We start from the raw sequence: 24,587 nt of genomic DNA, 5'->3' as shown, positions 1-24,587 counted from the left end.
ACGTGCCTCACTGTCACGTACGTGACGAGATAAAATATTCGTGCAGTGACAATTAACCATCCGTGTAGATATGCTTTAATAGTAGACAATGGTAGAGCCTTTCTTACGGTCACATTCAGGTAAAAATGTCAATTTTTTTTTTTTTTTTTTTTGAAACGCGCTCTACTTCATCAACACTTTTATCTCATTGCACGAACGTGATGGTGAGGCACGTTAAAATAGCCCCTGGTTCATTGGCCGGGCCAGCAAAACCCCTGTGGTTACCGGTCAGTAATCTTGTGCTTCAGCTTGGCACACAAGGGATCTAAGGTTCAAATCCTAGCAGGGTACCCTTCCTTCCCATAGTAAAAATCCAAGGGCAGTGTTAGGGTTTAACAATATCATAAATTCATCATCATACATATTTTAACTGGGAGCACTTCAAGGGGATCAACTTGCTAATTGTGTTAAGGCGCATTCCTCCGTTTGTTCGACATTCCACTTGTTCAACACGATAATCGCTTCTAGAACCAATCAGCAACAAAGACCAAAGGGTTAAGTTTAGGGCAGTAGGGTTAGGGTTTATCATGTCAAACAAGTGGCATGTCGAAAAAACAGAGGCCTACAATTTAAAATTCCAATATCAACAATATTGTCCACATACTTTTCATTCACATAACATGTATCAGCATCAAAATTGGGTTGTATGACTTTTTTGTGATTGTTTCATTCTCATTTTTTGATATATTGGAGAAACAAAATATCTTCAAAAACACCTTGCTTGTTATACTTCAGTTCGCCTCAAGTTCGGTTGTGCAGTCAATGCATTTTGGTGTGCTGAAAAAACGCCCTGTATGTGTGTGTGTACGTTATCGCAATTAACTTTGGGTGCTCGAAATACACACCTAGCTATGTCACTGACAAACTGGGGTGAACAAAGTTGAGCAAAGTAGTAAAAACAATAAAAAAAACACCATTAACGCCCACATTGTGGCCCATTTGTGGCAAGAAATAATTAAAATAAGATGAAAAGGCACAATAAGGTATAAATCAACTTTGTCAGCCAGCAGATAGGGTTAATATAATTTGACCTTGAATTTGGCTGAGTTTCAAACAGATTCTTGATTTCTGCCCAAATTTGCTTGCTGACTTCTACAAATGAGCTTTTTTGGCCCTAAGTATGTTATTATTGTAGCAAGTTAGATAATTAGAATTGATGTGCATGAAATGGTAATACGAGGGGGTATCAAAAAGTTTTTGAAATCGCCCAGAAGTGAAAGAGCTATATCAATGAAATTTTGTCAGTGCAATCACTGGTCCTCATGTACACTATGGTTCAAAAATGGTCTCATAAGTATGTTTACTTTTTTTACAGGTGGCGCTAGATGCCAATAACCTGCTGCCCCAGTTACTGTGCATGAACTGCAAGATTGAGAAAATTGAGGCAAGCAGCGTTATTAAGATCCTGCTTTTGAAGGGTCGCAGTGCCTAGAAAATTGATGATGAAATGAAAGTTATCTTCGGTGGTGATTGTGATATGTCACTGTTGCTTTTTGTTAAAGGAATTTTTATTTCATCACAGATTTTCTGGGCACTAACCCTTAAAATGGAACTTAATCATGCTACTTGCCTCAATTTTCATCATTTTGCTGGTTATGCGATTACATAGGCAGGTACTGACATCTAGCGCCTGTAAAAAAAGCAAACATACTTATGAGACCATTTTTGCACCATAGTGTACATAAGGACTAGTGATTGCACTGACAAAATTTCATTGATATAGCTCTTTCACTTCTGGGCGATTTCAAACACTTTTTGATACACCCTCGTAATTAACCATCATTTTCATTTCAGTAAAAAGATCATATGTACAAGAAACTAGTTCTTGAATATCTTCTGTACACCATAAACTTATTTATATTTAAACATACTCTGGGTCAAACAAAATTTCAGAAAAGTTTCCAAGTAGATTTTCCATTAAATTACAAGTCTCATGCAATAAATTAAAACTTTAAAACACAAACAACATGGTGGACTTCAATGACCACAATTCAATTCCTAATCTGTGTGTGTCACAAATCTAAGGCTTCCAAGATGAGTTGATCATAGTTAGTGCCAATCCAACAATCAGGTACCTCTACCATACTCTGATCAGTCCAAAACACGTATGCCTCACAACGCTACAAATGAGTTGGTGCCATAGGCACAGCAACAGATCGAGAGCTACCAAAGGCCCACTTGCCACGGTAACAATCAGATTGGTACCTCTACTATACTCTGATCAGCCCAAACCATTATGCTTCATAACACTACAAGTGAGTTGGTGCCATAGGCACAGCAACAGATGGATAGCTACCAAAGGCCCAAAATCGGATGATTATGTAGCATCTTCAGGTTTTACTGTTACAAAGGAGGTTTTTGCACAGCGCTCAGTGCACATAACAGGCAATTTTTTCTTCCATTAGCCTTCAATTTAGGATTGATCAGAGTACAGCATGTCATCCCAGACTAAAAATCCATAGATTTGTGACTAGAAGAGTAGCACATTCTCTCCGTCAATCTTCTTTCTTTGCGTACATAAATCTCCAGTACGCAACTTTCATTCTGTCCCATGTTGCACCGAGAGAATCAAATGCCGGCCTAACATCCAATATTGCAAATTTGTAAGTGTCCTTCTCCACGGCACCGCTGTCGTAGTAATCAATGATGTAGCGTATCTTTTTCCCACATCGGTCCACCTGCCAGTCGTGTCTGTCAAATGGTTCATCATACCTAGGGAAACAAAATTGAGAAAAATTTGAATTAGGAAATTATCCAGAAGTAATTCATTTTGATACAAAGACCGGTAGCCACCAGGTTTCACACACTTTGTGTTTGCTGCTATTAACTGTGGTTAGGACTGGTCAGTGGCGTAGCCAGGGGGGCAAGGAAGCTGCCCCCCATGTGAAAAATCTTGCCCCCCCCCCCCTCTTGCCCCCCCTGTGGGATGGTGGCCGCCCCGACATTTAAGACTTTTTTGTGTTTCTGACCAAATTGACATTATATTTTGCCATTTTAACCTAAAATTTTTTCACGCTTCGCACTAATTTATTCCCCTTTTGTACCATATTTCACCAGTTTAGCTTCAATATGCCAACATTTTTTTCGCGCTTCGCTCGCATTTGTAACATTAACTTATTTTGTCGCCAAAAGGTGCCCCCTTAAAATTTGTCTTGCCCCCCTTTGCACCCCCCCACTCAAAAAGTGCTGGCTACGCCACTGGGACTGGTCAACAAGAAATATGGTGAAGGAAGCAGTCAGAACATAAATGTTCTATACATTACCAGAAGAAGAATTGACTTTATATTAGGTATTCCATGTATAGGATGAAAGATTTTCATAGGTGGAAGGTTCGCTAGAGAACACTTGAGCTGTTTGCACTCGACGTGGCAACACAACAATTTTCTTTCAAGATAATTGATCATCTTTAGAGAAATACTATGCCAGAGCAAGAGAGTCTACAGTCAGAAGCGGCAAATACTAGTAGTGTACAGGGCGAGTACAGCGGATGCGAGCAAACTTGGGGAAATTATAAAGGTGACGGACAAAGGGCTACGCCCAATCCCCTGTCGGGGTCGCCGGTGGCACTAGTTCTGCACCAACGCAGTTGACGCTCACCCATTTGTAAAAGCCTTGGGGGACTTCCAAAAATATTTTGACAAGACCATCCTGCAGTTCAAAGAAGACACTGTTAGTAAATTTTCCAAGACCAGTCAGGAAGTGAATAAGCTGAAAAGAGGGGTAGACGTGTCCTTTAACAAGCTTCAATACAGCTTCAATAGTGAAATCTTAGAGAACGTAGTAGAAGCTAGAGAAATCTCTGAGCTTCCTGGTCATAGTGACAAGCTGTTAGGGGAAGTAGTGGAGAAGATAAATCATCGTAATGAGCTGATTCGGTTCACGGACAAGTCGGGAGGCCGGTTGGGGTGCCGTGGAAGAATATGAATCTGATGATGTCGCAGACGACAGCGATGAAGAAAAGAAAATGCGGGCAGCGTCACTTCGCACCTTACACAAACACAAAGCGACCAAGCAACAACTCAAGAAGTTAAAAAAAAGAGGCACAAGTAGGGCCGTGGCGACCTATCCTAATCCAGATAGTGCTTATCCTAATTACCAGTTTTTAGAGGCCCTCGCAAAAGCCACAGATTCTCTCCGTATGCCAACACAGCCAATTCCTTCAAGCCAGGTGACATATGTTTCACGTGCGGCAAACCGGGGCACTATAATATTTAATATTACTTAGCAGCATATCACACGAAATACATGTGTGCCTCATACCTTTTCAAAAGAATTTTTGTGTAGGTTCATAGTCCGATACGGTACTTCTTCAGGATGGCAGGATAGAAAATGATTTATTTGCTGTTAAGCTCATGAATTAGAGAATAACACTACGGTAAATTGACTGGGGCATACATGTGTAACTTTGCTTTGTTCCAAAGAAGTGTTGTCCAATCAGTCCAGAGCAGCAAGTACACAATGTATTAAATACTGTAAAACACTTAGATTTTGTATGGTATTTAATTTCGCGAGGACCTGAAATTTGCGAAATTAAATCCCCCACAAAATATATAATTTACATTGAAACTAACAGTAACTCTTCTGGATTCGCGAATTTCTTGCTTTTTCTCAATTCGCGAAAAAAAGTACCCACAAAATTTAAGTGTTTTACAGTAGATGCTATGCTCAGTGAAGCTAGAACTTTTGAAAAGTTTAAAGATGCTACACCAATTATACATTGAGTGAAAGGCTTTTTTAGTTTCTAGCATATTATCTGCTGTAAACTTACCCCATCCATGTCCTGATCCTCGCCCTTGGTGATAAGTCACCATATCGACCACCAAAACTTGCCAGCTTTGGTTCACTACATTGCCTGCAAATAGAAGACAGCATAGAAACTTATTGCAATGTAATTCTTTAAGCTTAATCCTTAACTTCTTCAAGTTCTCTTTAATGTTCTGTGTGCTGGCCATAAGATTCAGCATAAAAAGTCCATGTTTTGAGAATTACTCAAACATCAAGAACTATTATTCACGCTTTACATAGCAAAACATGATTTAACCACTAAGCTGATCAATAGCCATATAGTCCTCCAGGTTGCCAGTCAGATGTCAGCAATTTGATGGCACATGTTGCCTCAACTATAAAGTGTCCCATCTTATATCCCCTACTCTAGCTTCCATAGAAGTATGACAGTCTTTTGCTCTGATTGACGCGAGCACCCTGTTAATGAGCGACATACGCAGAGCTCTGTGTTCCCATCAAGAGCACCGCTCTGCGCCGACCAACACTTTGACACACAATCGGTCAATCAGATTACCGGTTTGTTGTTATGATTGTCAGACAATTGAATCAACCAATCAGAACCCCACTTCTGTGTTTACGCTGTGCACACTCTCAAAATGTAAACAACTGCCCTTCTTCTTTGCCATAAATGAATGGTAATAGAGCAAATTATTAGTGTTGGAATTGGAAATATTATGCTAGATTTAAGCACTTATACATCTTTGTGAATTCAGTCCTCAGTTTGTCAATAATACAGTGACATATATGTGATGCAATCAAGCAAAATCAGTCGGAACCTGGAAATATTAAATTTTCAGTTTCTTATAGGATAGTAAAAAGCATTTACAAAGCTGGATTTTGCACAAAACCCCATTGAAATTGAACAACCAGTTCCAAAGATATGAGCAATTAAAGATTTTCCAAAACAAGAGGAAACAAAAGGAAATATTCCCTTTGTTTGGCTATATCTCAAAATCAATATTTCCGAGTTCCGACTGATTTTGCCTGATCGCATCACATATGTGACATGATCAAGGGAAATGAGTCGGATGTTGGTAATATTGATTTTGAGATATTGGCTAAGAAAGTGTCAAAATTCTTTTGTTTTATATTGTTTTCAATGATTGATAAATTGATGTAACTTCGCAAAGAAAAGCCGTATCAACATGGGGTTTTCAGTTTCTGAAAGCTCTTAATGTCCTTCATAGAAACAAATGTAAAATTCATTTTTGACCAGGGTCGACATGTGACTCATTCCCCATGATCATGTCACATATAGTGAATCGCAGGTCTTGAAATGGGCTATTCCAGTTGAAATAAATACAGTCCCTATGAAAGACAGCCCGGGGAAGACAGGCGGTGTAGATTTCAAATGGAGTCGCTTATTTAGGTATCCCCATTTGAAATTCATACTCCCTGTGTGGGAGATGAAGGTCATGTGTTCCATAGGGGGTGTATGGATTTCAACTGAAATAGCCCAATAGGGCATGCCCTCAGGCCAAATGCCCTTAAACTTATATGCAATGTTTTCAACTCTTTGTATGCAACATGCATATCAGCATCAGAAAGAAATAACGGGGAAGCAAAATTGACTTATTCCAAGGCCTCAGGCCTTGCCGTCTAGATTTTAGAGGCGAGTGGTTAATCACTCGCTAGTATGATGCCAGGCGAGTGGTCGAATCACTCTCTAGTGGTTGAATCACTCTCTAAGTCTGAAAGATCATTCGTACCAATATGGAACACCTACGTGCTGTTGGCCCTACCTTTCATTTTTAGGGATTAAGACCACATTCCGAATGCTCTCAGGTGAGCAAAATTAAACTAATGTTTAACTTTCTTCATCATTAGCCTAAGACTAATTTATTACGATAAATCAAATACATTAAAAGTGTTGAATGTCAAATGTAAATTTGATTCAATTTTGGGTAATTCGCAGCAAGTGATATTTCGTGTCTATGGCGAATGGAAAATTGCTCACTAGAAATTGAGTTTGGGCGAGCGGTGGCGAGCGAGAGCTATCGCTCGCCTCAAATGGCAAGACCTGAGGCCTGATGAATTAAAAGTTTATCTTACTTGGCATGCATTGCTTCCCATTTCAAGACCTCTTGCCATGCCTGCTCGTTATTGGCATTGTGAATTCTAATAATATTGCCCATGTCTGCTTGCTCTATGTCGCCAGACTTCCACCTCCAGCCTTTCCTCAGCATAGCATTCCAGAACATCTGTTGGGATGGATAAACCCACTTCTCGTTCTCTTTTTTTTTTTTTGGGATGCTGGACGTGACTCGTGATGTGGGGAGGGAAAATGGTTGGTCTGGCGATGGTCTCTGATTAGGTGGGGCAACTGGAAGTAATTGAAGATACATAATTAGAAAAGTTACAATTGCATTTTACAAGAATGTTACATGGATTTCTTTGATACAATGCATTCAATTAGTTGCAGCTCACTAAAATGGGTGGCGAGGATGTGCGCCACATTAACCCCTATTTTCAACTCCCTATCACCCAATAACACCCTTTTTTGTTTTACTGACCTCCCTCTCACCCAATGACCCCCTGTTTTCCTGTCACCAAAAGATCCCTTTTTCAAGAAATTTCTGATAATCTCTCACCAAATGACCGTTTTTTTTTTCAATATTTTCTTGAAATTTTTCAAAACGTTTCAAATTTTGATGACTTTTTGACAATTTTGTATCAACTTTTATATTTTGACTGTAAATTTTTCCCAGTCTCACAGAAAGACCCCCTCTTGGTAAGATTTTCCCCAGTCTCACAAAAAGACCTCTTTTGGGGCCTTCTCACCGAAAGACACCCTTTTTTGGTGTATAGGTTTTCACCGAACTGCTACCCGCACATCCCCTTCACTTCCAGGGTCATCACTGTCATTAGTCACCTATTAGGTATCAAGATGGCAGATTCGTGCAAAAGGTCAATTGTCAACGCATTTTTGAAGAGACATTTAAGTATATTGAAGAGACAGGCGTCATGTTCAATAATTTCTAAGCTGTATTTTGCTTCATTACATTCAGATCCCCAAATCTCCTCTGACTGGAATATTATGTCAAAGATGATAGCCTGGCATAAATTTTGTACAGTAAAATTGGCAACTATTGTCTATCAGCAATATGTTATGTTGCATGTAAACCACCACTACCAGTTTTTGGCAACAACTTCCTTTCCAATTTCCTTACCATATTTGTAGGGTCTATATCATCAGCTTTCTGAGGCACTAGTGCTGGGCTTCCGGCTGTGGCTCCTGACATAGGGCATTCACTTGGGTATGAGGCAGCATCACCCCCTGAGGTAGGAACAGCTGTCTTCTGCTGGTAAGAAAAAGTAAATGAATCAAATATTGGTACTAAGAATGACTGTGTGAATGGTGAAAATACAATATACTTTTTAGCTCTTTGATGTTGATTATTTCCTTGACAAATTCTCATATAAAATTCTTATTTTTATGATAACAAAGTAACAATATTATATTTTTCAAAATATTCCATTCATTATATCCATCTAAGTGTGTTGTCATTAATTCAACATATTGTTCAGAAACTATGTACATTGCCAATGTAGATTGATGTTACTAAATATGTGCATCTAATCCCAGCTGGCCTGGGTAATGTATTTTTATAGCGTTTTTTTAATACAAATTTGATATAGTATGTGCAACTCTATGTTACACAACCCCACCTACACTCAAACACACCAGGGCACCCACAGAATTGGAGAAGGAGAACCGGGACTCCTTATACCACCACGTACAATCGCGCCATCAGCTATGGGGTGAAAATTGGGGGTATTCGGGTCTTTGCCGACGGTGCGCGGAGACGAACGTAAACAGTTCTGCGTCTCATCTGAATCGTTTTGGTACTCGTGTGCAGGTCGCATCAAGTGCGTCTCTCAAATGCGCCCATCATCCATGTCGCGCTTGCATGACAACGAATGCCTCGAGTGCATTCCGAGGGAAACAGAATACCCCCAATTTTTGCTCCATGCCTGTATCAAGATGGCGGTAGAGTCCTGGTTCTCTGGTTTTAATTCTGTGAGGGCACCACATCAAGAGTTGACTTAAGGGCTGGGGTATGAACGTTTGGACAGTATTTATTTTGGGACATCAGAGCACATCAGACATATCGAATTGCATTCTGAATACGAAGAATGTCATTCTGATATCAAATAATTTTGATTTTTTGAAATTCGCAATTTAATACACATTTTATGGCAAATCATTAAAATTGATATGTTTGATATTTAACAGTACTTGAAGTAAACTTTATAAATCTGATGATTTATACTTAAAGTGTATGTAGGTGGGATGAAAAGCCGACGATCAATTGAAAATTTTGACCTTTCAGTATTGAAGATATGGATTTTTTTCCCCAAAACACCAAAAAAATTAGGTCTTTTGGGGAAAAAATCCATATCTTCAATATGAAAGGTCAAAATTTTCAATTGACCGTCGGCTTTTTCCTCCCTGCTACATACACTTTAAGAATATATCATTAGGTTTATATAATTTACTTCGAGGACTGTTATATATCAAAAATTTGAAAAATATCAAATTTTTATAATTTGTCATAAAATTTGTATTATATTGTGATTTTCAAAAATGAAAATTATTTGATATCAGAAAGACATGCTTCAGTATTCAGAATGCAATTCGATATGTCCGAGGTGCTTCCATGTCCCACAAAAAATACTGTCGAAACGCAATAAACGCTCATTTTAGATCCCTTAAGATGAACACATCTGGCATATATTCATTGCATTATAGGCGCTACTCGCTCATGGCAGGTGTCACTGTGTCTACTTGTAAATTTGAGCATTTTACATAAAATTTCACCTATGGCATTATCAGATTCATTCACTTAGCATCATCATAAACAAGAAAATATTTCAAAACATATCTAGGGAAACTGAAATGCTGACAGGCAAACCATTGTGCCTGGCCATATCTGAGCCACCACACGCATGACTATAATACGTATCAAGTGATTTACATATGTATACCTGTTCAGCAGCATGCATTGGGCATTCACTTGGTATATTTTGTTTTGGCTGACTAGCAGCTCCACCAGCATGCATTGGACACTCTGGAGGCGGTGTAGACGGGCTGTTGTCAGGGCTCCCTGTCACAGGCAAGGCAGCAGCTGCAGCAGCTTGTGTTGAAGTTGAAGCACCCATTTTGTTGTATCTGCAAAAATAAGAAGTAAAACTCTCTTTTTTGTCTTGTATGAACATTGATGAATCTTATATGATGACATTCTATTAAAAAGTTTTTGAACAAATTACACTTTTTCACCTTAAGTTTTATTTAAACCAAAAAGATGAGTTCGGATTGTGAATTTTTTCAGTTAGCTTTTCATGAAATTAATAGGTATACTGTCTCACTTTTGGATATATTGACAAAAACATTTGAAAAAAGCAACTCTGAAAAAGCAGTGGATCATGGGCAACTGGGTATCGCCATTGGATAAAAATGCTGCTGCCACACAGGAGGCTACGTGGTACGTAACACTAAAAATTAATGCAAATTCATGAAATTACTATTTTCTGGTTTCATACTGTAATGGCACTTGCCACCGTGCAGTGTGACGCACACGCATTACAGACACACGTAGGCGCATGTAATGTGTGTATGCTCAGCGTCAGCATGGTCATGACGTGCCCAGAATATCAATAATCAATTTTTTTTTCTGTGACCTCAAGTACTTTCTGGGAATGCCGTTCCCACGGTTTAAGGTACCCCTTGAAAAATTTAGCCATAAAATACATACACACATGTTAAGACTAAACTCAAATCAAATCAGACATAGGAAGCCATTGAATGCTGGGTCGGACTTGCTCGAGAACTCTAGCCAAGAATTTGCTCACCGATAGCTTCACATTCTAGGCTAGAGACCTTTGCATTCAAAATCTAGTCGGATTCGCTGAAGCATGACACCGTGTTTAAGCAATGGAAGGTCAGAAGTAAACACAGCCGATCACGACAGGTGATTGCATCAAAAATGTTGCTAAAATTACACTTCAGCAAAATTTTAGACTGTCCAAAATACGCAAATCTTGCTCAAAAGATACAGTTGACTCATGGAAATAACTTTCATTCAAATTTCAACATTAACAGAATAAATAACCTCCGGTGTAAAAAATTGAACCGCTGTCCGACTGAAAAACCATAGTAAAGTACTCTAGCATCGAATGCGTAACTATTGTGTGCAAATTCGAAGCTAGAGTTCTCGAGCAAGGTCGGACACAAAATTTGGGACATTCAGGCGAGCATACTTTTCTATATATAGCACTACTTTTGGGCTCTGTTGCTATAGTATTAGTATACTATCCAGAGAGGTTGCGTCAAGTCTTCGCGCAGACGCGCTCGATTGAACACCTCGAGCTACGCGCTCGCTAAGTCCTAAGACTAAGTCCATGAGGGCCACAGACTGCGGCTAACTTTTCCTCATAACATTGCCAATTGTATTCAATACATACATGATTGCATGATTGACTGCTCATTTTTTAAGTTAAATGATTCTCTTTTTAATGAAAGCAATTTCAGATGAATTTATTAAATTTCTAAATTTTATGAACATGCCTAACTATGCATGCTTCCTTTACTTGCTTTACCCCGGCCCCGCTATTTGTGTGTGTACATGTATTAGGTATGCCAGGTAAGGCTGGCATTTTCGGTCGGGTAAACGGGTACCCGCCCGAGATTACATTACCCGGGTAGGAAATACCCTCCCCGGGTACCCGAAATTCAAAAAAAAAAAAAAAAAAAAAAATTATTTTTTTTTTTTAAGTTTTTTATTTTTCGGTTTTAGTGTCCCTGGACCTAGACCTAAATGCTAGGATCATTCATAGTTGACCTAAAAAAAAAAAAAATTCAAGAAATTTTCAAGTTATTTTTAATATGAAAATTGATAATTTGTATTCATGTCATAGTCTATTAATGATTTCAAAATGCATTCAAATTCAATACATTTTGAAATCATTAATAGACTATGACATGAATACAAATTATCAATTTTCATATAAAAATAACAAAATATCTTGAAATTTTTTTTTTTTTTTAGGTCAACCATGAATGATCCTGGCATTTAGGTCTAGGTCCAGAGCCACTACAAAACCAAAAAATAAAAAAAAAAAAAAAAAAAAAATTTTTTTTTTTTTGCAATTCAGTACCCGGTTACCCGCCCGAAAATTGCGGCGGGTACCCGGGTACAAAATTACCCGAAAATGCCAGGCCTAATGCCAGGTGAATTCAAATTTGCCATCAAACTGCATCATTTTATCAAATTAAAGCCCTTGAGTAAAGAAAGCCAACACTGAAAACCTTTTTGTCATAGCACTTTCTGTAGCAAAGTTACATCTTGTCAAAGATTGACTTTCATCAAAAAGATTCTGCTAGCAAAATTCCCCAAAACAGCATTACGGGGGTGTTTCTAGATCTTAGTCTCATGACGATAGCACCTTTTTTAATGGAACTGCTATCAAAATCTCTCTGAAATTCCATGTGCGGGTCTCTCATCACCAAAAAAATCATATATTTGGGTCAAGTGAAGTATAGACAACATATTTATGAAGGTTTCCTTCTTAAAAAGCTTCTTTTTAATTTCTATGTAAATTTGTATTGCCGGTTTAGGCCATTTTGACTGACTAACAAATGTGTTAAGGATGCACACAGGATCACTGAAGTGTTACATGGCCAAAATTGAGTTTTCATCACTAATGTCATCTTCAAACCGTATTTTATCTTATCATTAATAGATTTTAAAAAAATCTTAAAATTTGAACCATAAGGAAAGCTATTTTAAAGACCCTTTTTTCATTAAAAATTCGTCAAAATGCAAAAGCAAATAAATCATTGTTTTCCGCAATAGATCGCGTTCTCGAACGCTAGCGTACTGCTGGCGCGCATAGCTAGCAAAGACACGCACACATGGTAAACTGGATGGGCGAGGTGATTACTGATTGAGGCGCTGGAGTCGCCAATCGCGATCACTACCGTAGTTTATCGTATTGATCTCTTCCAAGGTAGGTAAAGCTTGCACCATTGCATTGCGAAATTGCGGGCCGACAGACCACCACCGTCCCCGTCCCAGAATCAGTAGGCCTACTCGATAAATTTCGCCAAAAAAGTGCTGATATACTGATATAGTGGTATAAATTATAGGTTTTTTTTATATATATATGAACATAATAGTGATTTGTTTGTTTGTTTTTGTTTTTGTTTCATTCTGAACTTGAAAAGATGAAATTTATCTGTAGGAAGTAGTTACCCGTAACAAGCCCTGTAATGATGACGCCATCTGGTAGATACGATAGAAAACGTAGGCCCTAAATATTTTGTTACTAGGCTAGACTTAGCCCGTACCTATAGTTCATCATTAGGCTTATTATTTTATGTTTAAAAATTTGTTTTATTTCATTCATTCATTCATTCATTCATTCATTCATTCATTCATTATTCATTCATTTCATTGTTATTATTTGATTTACCAAGTTGGTGTAGTTGGACAAGAATATAGGCCTATTATATTAGCTTATATTTTATGCAGTCCCAGCCTTGGTTCGGGGGCCTCTGCATGCGGACGTTCATTCTCGTCTTAATTAATTTTGAAGACCATAAAAAATATGCAAGCAGTCACTACCGGTAGGCCTATATTAGATACCTAAGGCCCTGAATAATGCTTCAAAGTGTTATCAAAACATGGATTTAAGATTCGTTTTCAAACGTTCTCTACTCCTGATTGACCATTAACGCAATATCAAAAACGTTGACATTTCAATACATCATATCGACCATCTAGGCATAGGCCTACAACTCTATGTCAAAAATGTCGATATTTGAAATCGCATAGCGAAAGCAGCGTTTATGAAAGCATTTTCATGAATGTTTTAATGCTAAATAATAATTTCAAGCGAGAAATATAATCGAAAACGCAAATTGCGTGCTTTTTTCATAACCCATTTTAACTACATTTCCTTAGGCCTATTAGGTCTACCATATATACCATGATTGCAATAAAAGGTTTTGGGTTTACAACACTTTTTGCGAATGTTTTGGCCGAATGCCTTTTTATTTGCAATGTTTGTCTGGCTTTCAACTTTCACGTTTATAATGTTTTCTGCATACTTTAAAAGGTAAACTGCTTTAAAGAATTTTTTTTGAATGTTTTCATGCAGTGTTTTAAAACGCTCTTTATAGCATGATGCCTATATACGGTAGGCCTACTGCATAAACCACAATCTAATTTAAAGCCATAAGTGTTCCGTTTTCTACTTTTGAAATTTGGTTTTGTTAGGCTATGTAAATTTCCGTGTTTTTCAGTTTTCTTGTGATCTCTCCGTGTTTTGCCTGTTTAACATATGCCTACTTTTTGTCCATTTTACAAGAAGTTTATTCAAGACATAATCAACTTTTACCCCACTTTTTACACGTTTATTCGATTGAAAACAACAACAGACACACTTTTTTAAATTTTTGTTGTTGTATTTTATTCACTTTTTTATGCGGTCCAAAATATTTTACAACTTTATTGTGGCTTTAGGCCTATAATAGGCCTATGACTTTTGTACGTGTTTGATATTCCGTAAAAAGTTAAAAATAAAATATGATAACAACAAACAATTACAATAACAAAAACGGAATATTGAGTAATGCAATACATCAGAATCTTTTAAAATTTTACTTGGGATTCCTGTGGTGTAGGCCTAGCTATAACGGTCGTTAAAATGCCTATCTTTGGCGCGGACGGGCCGCTGTGGTGCCTCTCAAGCACCAACTAAAAAGAAAAAGCAACGAGTACTATAGCCAAAATATTAAATGCTCGATCATGAGAGCCAACTTGGGTACGCACAGTTATTTGCGCCGAGCGTACTACGCAAATACCGGCGCTTACGGGCGCAAACACAGCTTTTGAGAATTGACCAATCACACGATCGTTGCTAGGCAAGATCAAGATTCGGTCATGCAGGTCGCGCGATCGTGTTATTCTATGAAAAGTACGCTGACACAGAAGGTATATCCTCTCATGATCGAGAAATTGATATTTTGGCTATAACAACATCATGTTTGCGGTTCAGAAAAGGACAATGAACATAAAAATGCAATATTTGTCAACACCAAAAAAAAAAAAAAAAAAAAAGAAAATCACCAAAAGCGATAAATTAAAAACATTGCATTTTTAAAGCAAAATTATGAAAATTAGTACAAAACAGAAATCGCAATTATCATGATTATGTCTCAATTTATTCTTCATTTCATAAAACTTCCTGATTATCTGCTAAAATAATTGCTTGTCAGTTATTCTATGCTACTTTTAATGTTCTGATGTCCGCAAATTTTTATACAGAGCATGATCTTTTTTTTTATATGGAACAGGACAAAATTGTGCTTAAATAATCATGGTTTCGTTCGCGGCAACACGACCATGCACTTATTTGCGTAACCTGTCTGTCCGCGCGCCCTGTCGTTCCTCAAACGCCGATGCGACGCCGCGGCCTTGTCGGAAGCTCTGCTGCACCATGGAAACAAGACGGCAGTAAATAAAATGGCTACACCATGTGGATAAACATCTGCCGAATGTGCACAGATAATTTTGTCATATTGTATATTTTACCTTCTAAATCACCAAAAAAATGCCAATTTGCTGCAGTTGGACGCCCCTTCTCATTTTCTGACTTGACCAAACGTCACAAGTCATCGGATTATATATTTATGGAATAATCTTCAAAAATGGACCTAAAATCCGCTGTATTTTGCTAAATCGCGATTTTCGGCAAGTTCACTTTTGACCACTTTTAACCATTTTTGGTCCGCCATAGCGTCTAAATGAAGCATCACTGAGGTAAGTTTTTATGTCAAACGTTTAGATATGGCCAAAATCTAGATAGTGTTTTTTCATTTTTTTAAATTAGGGCCTAGAACTTTTTTTTATCACCCATGATTCAAAAATTTGAACACGGGTCACACGTTTTTACTGATTTTTTGCCTATATTTTAACAAGAGCACCAATGGCGCTGTGGCTCTACGCTTTTTTGTGGGAAAGCAATTGTTCTTGGAGTCGAATGCGCTAACAGGTTGGTAGCTTTATGGAAAGGTTAGGTAGGTCGGTCAATTTTTTAAACCTTCAGTTTGAAAAAATTCCCACAAATATTCAATACGGTCCTTGAAACTCGATGCGGGGGTCAATCTTCCTCCGCCACATTATTATTTTTTGCAGCATTATTATTTTTTGCAGCATTACTATTACTTAGTTGCAAAATCTGAAAAAATTCATTATTGTGCAAATTACTACTGAACCAGCAAGAATAATTTGTTCTGCAAAATTTTAAAATCCCTTTTTTTAGTATTTGAAGCTTTCAACAACTATAGAAAGCCTTGGCAACTATTAGAATTCATCTAAATTGACCTCAGACGACCCCGAAATGACCTTCCAAAAATTTGACTTCAAATGTTGACTGTACCCACCAAGTTTCATGCCCATAGGACAGTTTTTAGTAATTTGACCTCAGGTGACCCCTGGCTGACTCGAAATGAGCTTCCAAAATTTGACTCTAAATGTTGACTGTACGCACCAAGTTTCATGCACATACAACAGTTTTAGTAATTTGACCTCAGATGACCCCTGGGTGACACCGGTTGACCCTGAAATGACCTTCTAAAAATTTGACTCCAAATGGTGACTGTACCCACCAAGTTTCATGCCCATATGACAGTTTTTGCTAATTTGACCTCAGATGACCCTGGATGACCTCAGGTGACCCTGACCCACTAACCAATACAAACTTGTTCTGCCTGGGGTCAAGATGCACCCACCAAATTTGAGGAACATGCGACCTCACAAAATTTGGCTCCAAATGTTGACTGTATCCAGTTTCATGTTCATACAACAGTTTTTTAGTAATATGACCTCAGATGACCCCTGGGTGACCCCAAAATGACCTTCCCAAAATTCTGATTCCAAATGTTGACTGTACCCACCAAGTTTCATGTCCATACGACAGTTTTTAGTAATTTGACCTCAGATGACCCCGATGACCCCAAAATGACCTTCCCAAAATTTGACTCCAAATGTTGACTGTACCCACCAAGTTTCATGCCCATACGACAATTTTTAGTAATTTGACCTCAGGTGACCCCTAGGTGACCCCGGATGACCTCAGGTGACCTTGACCCACTAACCAATACAAACTTATGCTGGGGTCAAGATGCACCTAGAACCAGGGATCTATACAATGATTTTGTTTTTTGGGTGGATCACCGCATAGGCATTTTACACATAAAATACACGTAACCCACACACAACGCAATTGAATAACAGACCAGCAGTGCCGCTTGGTTACCAGTTGTTCTCATTTATGTAATCAGCAATTGGATGTTGACTGTATCCAGTTTCATGTTCATACAACAGTTTTTAGTAATATGACCCTGGGTGACCCCAAAATGACCTTCCCAAAATTTTGATTCCAAATGTTGATTGTACCCACCAAGTTTCATGTCCATACGACAGTTTTTAGTAATTTGACCTCGGATGACCCCTGATGACCCCAAAATGACCTTCCCAAAATTTGACTCCAAATGTTGACTGTACCCACCAAGTTTCATGCCCATACGACAATTTTTAGTAATTTGACCTCAGGTGAACCCGGATGACCTCAAAATGACCTTCCCAAAATTTGACTCCAAATGTTGACTGTACCCACCTAGTTTCATGCCCATACGACCATTTTTAGTATCTTCCCAAAATTTGACTTTAAATGTTGACCCACCAAGTTTCATGCCCATACTTGTTTTTAGTAATTTGACCTCAGATGACCCCTGGGTGACCCCAGATGACCTTCCCAAAATTTGACTCCAAATGTTGACTGTACCCACAGTTTCATGCCCCTACAACAGTTTTTGCAAATTTGACCTCAGATGACCCCTGGATGACCTCAGGTGACCTTGACCCACTAACCAATACAAACTTATGCTGGGGTCAAGATGCACCTAGAACCAGGGATTTTGTTTTTTGGGTGGATCACCGCATAGGCATTTTACACATAAAATACACGTAACCCACACACAACGCAATTGAATAACAGACCAGCAGTGCCGCTTGGTTACCAGTTGTTCTCATTTATGTAATCAGCAATTGGAGCCTACAAAATGTGGTGCATTTATAGTGTACGGTACTAACATGTGATATCGGGAATTGACACAAATTTTACGGTAAAAAATCAGTCATAGGCCTACACAGAAAGGATAAAATTCGAATTGAGAAAATATTGTATGTGTGACTTGTTGTACTAAAGATGCATCCACCCACCAAGTTAGAGGAACATGCTTCCCCTACTATGCTAGTCTGCGGCGCTCTGATGATATTCTCTGCCGATAACACTCCGATCGCCATGCAATCTAAGTTTTGTAGGCCAGTGGGACAACGGAATCACTACGTGAACGAGCTACTACTACACAGACAGACAAACAGATTCTAGTGAATTAAATAGTGATGATCAGTTGTAGCAACTACAAATTTCGAATTGAACCCCCACCCTTATGCAGTGTTTGTGACCAAAACTTACAGCATAACAGCATTACTTTATCAAATTCGGAAGACTGAACATCGGCACTATCGCCGTTTCATACAGTCACTTCGGGTCCATTTTATCACTATCTGCGCCATCAATCCATTTCAGAATCCGAATTGATGCAGAATTTATCCTCATCTATCAAACACTCATGATTTTCTTATTCATCTGAAACATTTGCGACATATTTATGATATTAAATGTTGGCAAAACTGCATCACTGCAACTGCATCGAAAAGATACGACTTTAGATTGTTTAATTTGTTTATCATTAACACATGGGCAAATGATAAAGGGCCGAGATACCTGTGAGATCCTGAATACATGAATGGTCAGTCTATACTCTCTACACGGCCGCTGTGGTTCGGATCGCTCCACTTCTAGTGTGAGCGAGCGGGCCAAAGCGGCTGATGTAGAGACTGAAAATTATATTCATTCATAAAACTCACGGTAGCGTCGATTATACTACTGGTGACGTCGTATGAATTGAAAACATCAGCAAATAAATTTTGACATTTTCTTTCCAGATTTATGAAGAAAATATGAATGTTTTTCAACAGATCATCAAATTACTTTATTATATTTTTTTTTCAATTGGTAGCGTTACCACACGCTTTATAATTATATATTGCTCCCACGCTTTTTAGAAACCCACCCTTTATTCCGCAAAATTGTAATTTTTACAGATTTTCAGAATTCCCAACCCTCCACGCTGTAGAAAGCGTGCCAGACAAACAATGATAATGAATAGCCAGATGTGACCTTCGCTGTCGAGGCGTTGTTTTCAGGGTTGTTAAACCAGCGATTTGGTAACCCAATTAGGCGACTTTTGAAGATTTTCCCGGGACAATTTCCTGCCCCATAGAATACAAAGGGTAAAGAAAAAAATTGGGCGACTTTTAGATTATTTGACCTGCGATTCGGGCTGAATTTTTTTGCCAACCCTGGTTATTTAGCGTTAATTTAACTAAATTACTACGCCGCTGGTCTCTAAATATTTTGAAGTGTTGTCCCATGGTAACAAAACTCCCGAGAACTCAATAAACAATCTGGACAAAGGAATCATCCAATCACGTTTCTATCCATGTGAGATCACGCAAAAATTCATGATAAAAGGTCACTTTCCCCAAAGAAAAATAGTGCAATCCGTCAATTCCGCCATGATCTCACAACTTAAATTACTCAGACCAAAATAATCTCTAGCGCATACAGGGAACCAAGCAAAACGATAGAAATGACTTGTTTCTCATGGCGACTTTTGACTTTTCTCACTTCAAAATAAGTACTTTCCCCACCCCAAATTCACTTCTAAAGGAGTGCAATCGATTGCTAAATAACTAAGCAAACCTTGGAGCGTAATTTCAAAGCCAGATATCATACACAAAAGAAGCCTTAGCATAAAAAGCAATAATGCAAGTGGCCAAAATATGTAGCAAAAATACAGTCCTCACTGACTGCAATGACTAAGGCTCACTAGCTCCGCTAAGAGCCAAAAACTAAGCAAAATTTCGAAAAAATTAAAAAACACTTTCTAGATTTATTTGTCTAAATTAATAAAATTCATGTTTTACAGTTTTTGATTTTCAAAAAATTTTTTTATGGCGGACCAAAATATTTTGGTCAAAAAGCCGCTTTTTGAGATTTTCTCGAAAATTGTACTTTTGACCCAAAACTGACATTTTAAATGGATTTATGAGCTCATTTCCGTTCAAAAAATGTATACTTTTATATACTTTACATAAATAGTTTTCGAGTTATGAGGTGAATAATAATGGATAATTAGTGATCCTGTGTGCCTCCTTAACTGAGGTTTCCCTGTGATACCTACATGTATGTGTTTACTTGCGGACAGCCGGACACTTATAGCCTTCAGGCTTCATAGTGTTTGAGCTTGGCCAAGAATTACTTAATTTAATACCTGTAGAGTTCCACAGTCTATATCTAATGTCATGAATGACAATGACAATGCAATGCATGTTTTCAATTTTTAACTTTAAATTTCACTGTACACTGATTTCATGATTTTAAAGGGGCACTTCGTGATCCACAGCCTCATCCCCCACTTTTCTCAAAAAAAATTGAGATTTTTATGTCACTGGAATACTCTGGCTACATAATGTTTATGTACAAAATATTTCTTGCAGATTAATTAGTTTAGCAAAGATATCATGAAATTTGAATTTCGTTCTGGTGCACCAGAACGAAATTACAACGTATTGTCTATGGAGCAGTGTAATACACATAATCATGCATAACTCGCATAAGCATAAAATCGGAATCAACTGAAATTTTGGGAATATGCTTTTTTCGTGGATATGTACTGAAAATGTCATAAAAAGAGGATGCTAGGATCACGAAATACTCCTTTAACAGGGCTGTCAACTTTTGGAATTGCTTGGCGTGAGACAGAGGCGTACCAGGATTTGACGACTCAATGTTCATTTTGTACCATGATTATTTGAGCCACGGCGCTCGAGAATGTGAAAAGCGGGGTGGGGGGGGTGGTGGGGGGTGGGGGGGTAGGAGCAACAAATTATTCATGACGATGCGTGAGATTTTACTCATTTTCCAGCTTTTTGCGTGAGCTTTACTACCTTGGCGTGAGATTATACTACCTTGGCGTGAGACCGTGAGAAAGTGACCCAATGCGTGAGACTCACGGCCAATGCGTGAGAGTTGACAGCCCTGCCTTTAAATTTAATAAGCTTACTAAAATTAGTAAAAATCATTTTAAAAATGCCCCAAAAAGCAGATCCTGAACATCGTATATTGCTATACTTACAAAACACACCATAAAAGTCAAAGATATATCATGAAAACATTATATAGTTAAAACGTTGCTTCTTGTAAACGCTTCTTTTCAGTCTCAAAATCGTCATGTGTTATGCAGCAGAACACACATGACACAAGTTTCGCAACTTTATCCCGTTGCATTTAACTATTGACAGATGCTTATTCAACAATAAATTGAATATTTTGGCGTAACGTATCTTGAAAAAAATAATAATTAAATGTTATCAATATACAAACAAAATTTTATGAATTAATAAAATTACTTTTTTTCGTTTCTTTTATGTAATATTGCATTTTGTAAAACATTTTTGGGATGAAACAGGTACTAGAAAATAAAAACTCATTAATCTATCCCACTATGCATCATTAAATATGGCCGCGCCCATGTAGCAAAAAAATATTCTCCACCGGAAATAAATTATTTAATTTCCCTGCATTTAGGCCATTGATCGTTGTGCTACTCTGTCGATTGAAGTCTACTTTCTTAAGTCATACAGATTAAGGTAAATAAGTTGCTTTTTTGCTATTTATTATTCTCTATGAATGATGAACAAATAGTGTCATACTATGTCTATGATGTGTGTGAAGCTTAAAATCTCTTTAATTTTTTTTCAGTTCAAAATCAATCATTATCATCGAGCTAGAGTAGTATTAAATCCATAAATTAATAAACACAACATTTTCCATGCGTGTGCCCTCTAAAGTCTAAGCGTACTCGAATTCAGCTGACGCCGGTACACTAGACTATAGTGGGAATTCCAATTGAATGAACGCAGCTTTTAATAGCGTGACGAGTTTTTGCGTACACTGCGTGATGTACGCCAGCGTGTGCGACTGTGCGTGAGTAACGCGAAAGTGAATCAACCATGCCAACGCACTCATGATTGGTTAGCATTGTATCCAAGGTCGTGCGTTCGCGTTGTAGTTTGAAATACGCGATATACGATCGCGGTTAGATCGAGTGCAGCTGTTGAAAGCTGCGTTCATTCAATTGGAATTCTTACTATAGTACTGTACAGCGTTCAGACCTGGCGACATCGCTTTATTTTAATATCGATAGGCGCAAATTGTGAGATGTTTCGTTTGTGTACTTTTGGCTCTTGCGCTATATTTGAGTTTGGTCAACTCAAGTAAACCTGACCCCCAGAGGCGCGTGGCAACATGCCTACTTTCTGCGGTATGATTAAAGACTTAATGTAGGTATCCCAGGCAAACCTTAGTTAACACATTTGCTAGTCAGCGAAATTCGCCGAGACCAAGGCCCAAACACAATGCATATTTACATAGAAATTTGAATTTTTTTCGAGGATAGGTCGGTGAAGAAAACCTACATAAATATGTTTTCTATACTTCACTTGACCCAAATATATGATTTTTATGGTGATAATCAAGTCGCATATGGAATTTTAGAGGATTTTGATAGCAGTTCCGTTAAAAAGCTGCTATCGCCATGAGACTAAGATCTAGAAACACCCTAAATGCCGTTTTGGGGAATTTTGCTAGCAGAATCTTTTTGATGAAAGTCAATCTTTGACAAGATGTAACTTTGTTATGGAAAAGTGCTATGACAAAAATGTTTTCAGTTTTGGCTTTCTTTACTCAAGGGCTTTAATTTGATATGTAAAATGATGCAGTTTGATGGCAAATTTGAATTCACCTAGCATACCTACTTAATGTAGGTACGATTTTGATTTTGTTATTCTTTATTCAAAATGTTGAAATAATATTAACTGACGAGAAGGGTTGCTGTCCATTTTTAAGGTTGAAATAACAAGAAACCCCACTGGTTATTTTGGCCATTTAACACGCAGTTCTATGGGAGGACATATCATAATTTTTAAATTATGTTATTTATATCATATGTTGAACTTTGCTCTGTTGACCTACAAAGACAACAAATTTGGCCGATTCCATTTAAGTGCAAGTTGGGACATACAATGTAATGTAAAAATTACATAAAAAAATCAGGTTTGAAAAAAATTAACCAATTTCATATTATAAGATCGTACATTATGGCTTTAAATCTATTTAGTAACTCAATGGTTCAATTCATCATGTTCATAATTCATGATTATTTCTAGTCCGAACAGGGATGCAGCTATGGTTAGCCCTAGAACTTAAAAGTTAACTCAGGCCAATATAGTATTCGTTTTTATTTCTACTTCTAGGGCCAGAGGCACTTTACATTGAAAAATTTGTTGATCATGCTTGAACGATCCAGTACAAAAGTTGAAAGCATTTCAATGCTTGATCGAACCAATACAAATGTGCTAATAAATTTGATACAACCCACTTGAGAACACACAAACGCCGGTCATTTCTAAAGATGTATACTCAATCGCTTTTGCAGAAACCTGAATCGCACGCATGATCTGTGTACTAAATCGCCGTCGTATAAATTTGCATACTAAGCATGCGCATGATTTGCTGTTTTTCAAAAGCGACACATAGGCCTATATTTGACACCTTCTATTGGTCAACATTCACAAAAATTACACACATAATTTGTGCAGTTGTAAACGACAATGATTCAGTCTGATGATGAGTAACCCATGAGTATACAGTACGACAGCAACTTAACTCACTTCCGGTAATTTTTACCGGCGTGACCTCTGCTGTTACGTAACGTAATCTTGAAAATCAGGTGGCAAATACAGTTTTTCAGAAAACATCAAAAAAATGGAATACACGAGTCGTTTCTCCCTTCATTTCCATATTGAGCCCATGGATAAGATCTGCAACTATGAGCCAACGCCGGTCGTATGCTTTTCTGTAATGATTAACTAACTTGAGCTTGTATTAAATTTTCAGCGAAAATAATTGGTGGAATAATCCAGTCATAGGTTGGAAAGTTGCTTTCAAAACGGCTTCTCCTCGCAATCGTGCGTGACCATTAGTGATCAGTGTCAGCAGGAAAATTGACGGCCGTGTCCATATATCGATTAATAATTGTCAGGATCGTCCAGTTGACTACAGTGATATTTATTTATTCATACGAAATAAGGGGCTGGCATTTTCTTCGGAAGGGGGGGGTCACAAATATGTCAGTGACCGGAGTCAATTTTTTATGACCCCCTATCGCGGGCAAAAATTTTTACGACCCCCTATCGCTGGTCGAAAAATTTTATGACCCCCTTCCAACTACACAGACTCAAGAAAACTTATTCATTGCCGAAACTAAGGCGCGGAGCGCGTCAAAACTTTAAAGTGAAAAAAGTGTGTTGAATGCGTTAAAACTTTTATTGCAAGTGTAAAGAAGGCGCGCAGAGCGTGTAAAAATTTTGCATAGATTGTATGCACATTTCGATTGCAAAGTTAAAGAATGCGCGCGCAGCTCGCGAAAATCTTGAGCCACCAGCCCTTAATATTTCTATAACCCCCCTATTTTGGGTGTTAAAAAAATTATAACCCCCCCTATT

The 24,587-nt window shown here is 38.0% G+C and overlaps 1 protein-coding gene across 1 annotated transcript; it reads right to left on the bottom strand.

Moving 5' to 3' along the window:
• Window positions 1-1,826: 1,826 nt before the first annotated feature.
• LOC140157106 (holocytochrome c-type synthase-like) lies at window positions 1,827-21,274 on the bottom strand. Its single transcript, XM_072180181.1, has 6 exons — window positions 21,158-21,274; window positions 9,814-9,997; window positions 7,958-8,126; window positions 6,877-7,147; window positions 4,808-4,891; window positions 1,827-2,751 (listed from the first exon to the last, which is right to left on the bottom strand). Exons 2-6 carry the CDS (start codon window positions 9,985-9,987, stop codon window positions 2,535-2,537), a joined length of 915 nt encoding a protein of 304 aa, XP_072036282.1. The 5' UTR covers window positions 9,988-9,997; window positions 21,158-21,274; the 3' UTR covers window positions 1,827-2,534.
• Window positions 21,275-24,587: the final 3,313 nt, after the last annotated feature.

The sequence above is a fragment of the Amphiura filiformis genome, chromosome 1, assembly GCF_039555335.1.
Source record: "Amphiura filiformis chromosome 1, Afil_fr2py, whole genome shotgun sequence".
Taxonomy (NCBI): domain Eukaryota; kingdom Metazoa; phylum Echinodermata; class Ophiuroidea; order Amphilepidida; family Amphiuridae; genus Amphiura; species Amphiura filiformis.
Note: the sequence above shows the minus strand (reverse complement) of the source record. Positions and strands in the feature narration are given on the sequence as shown.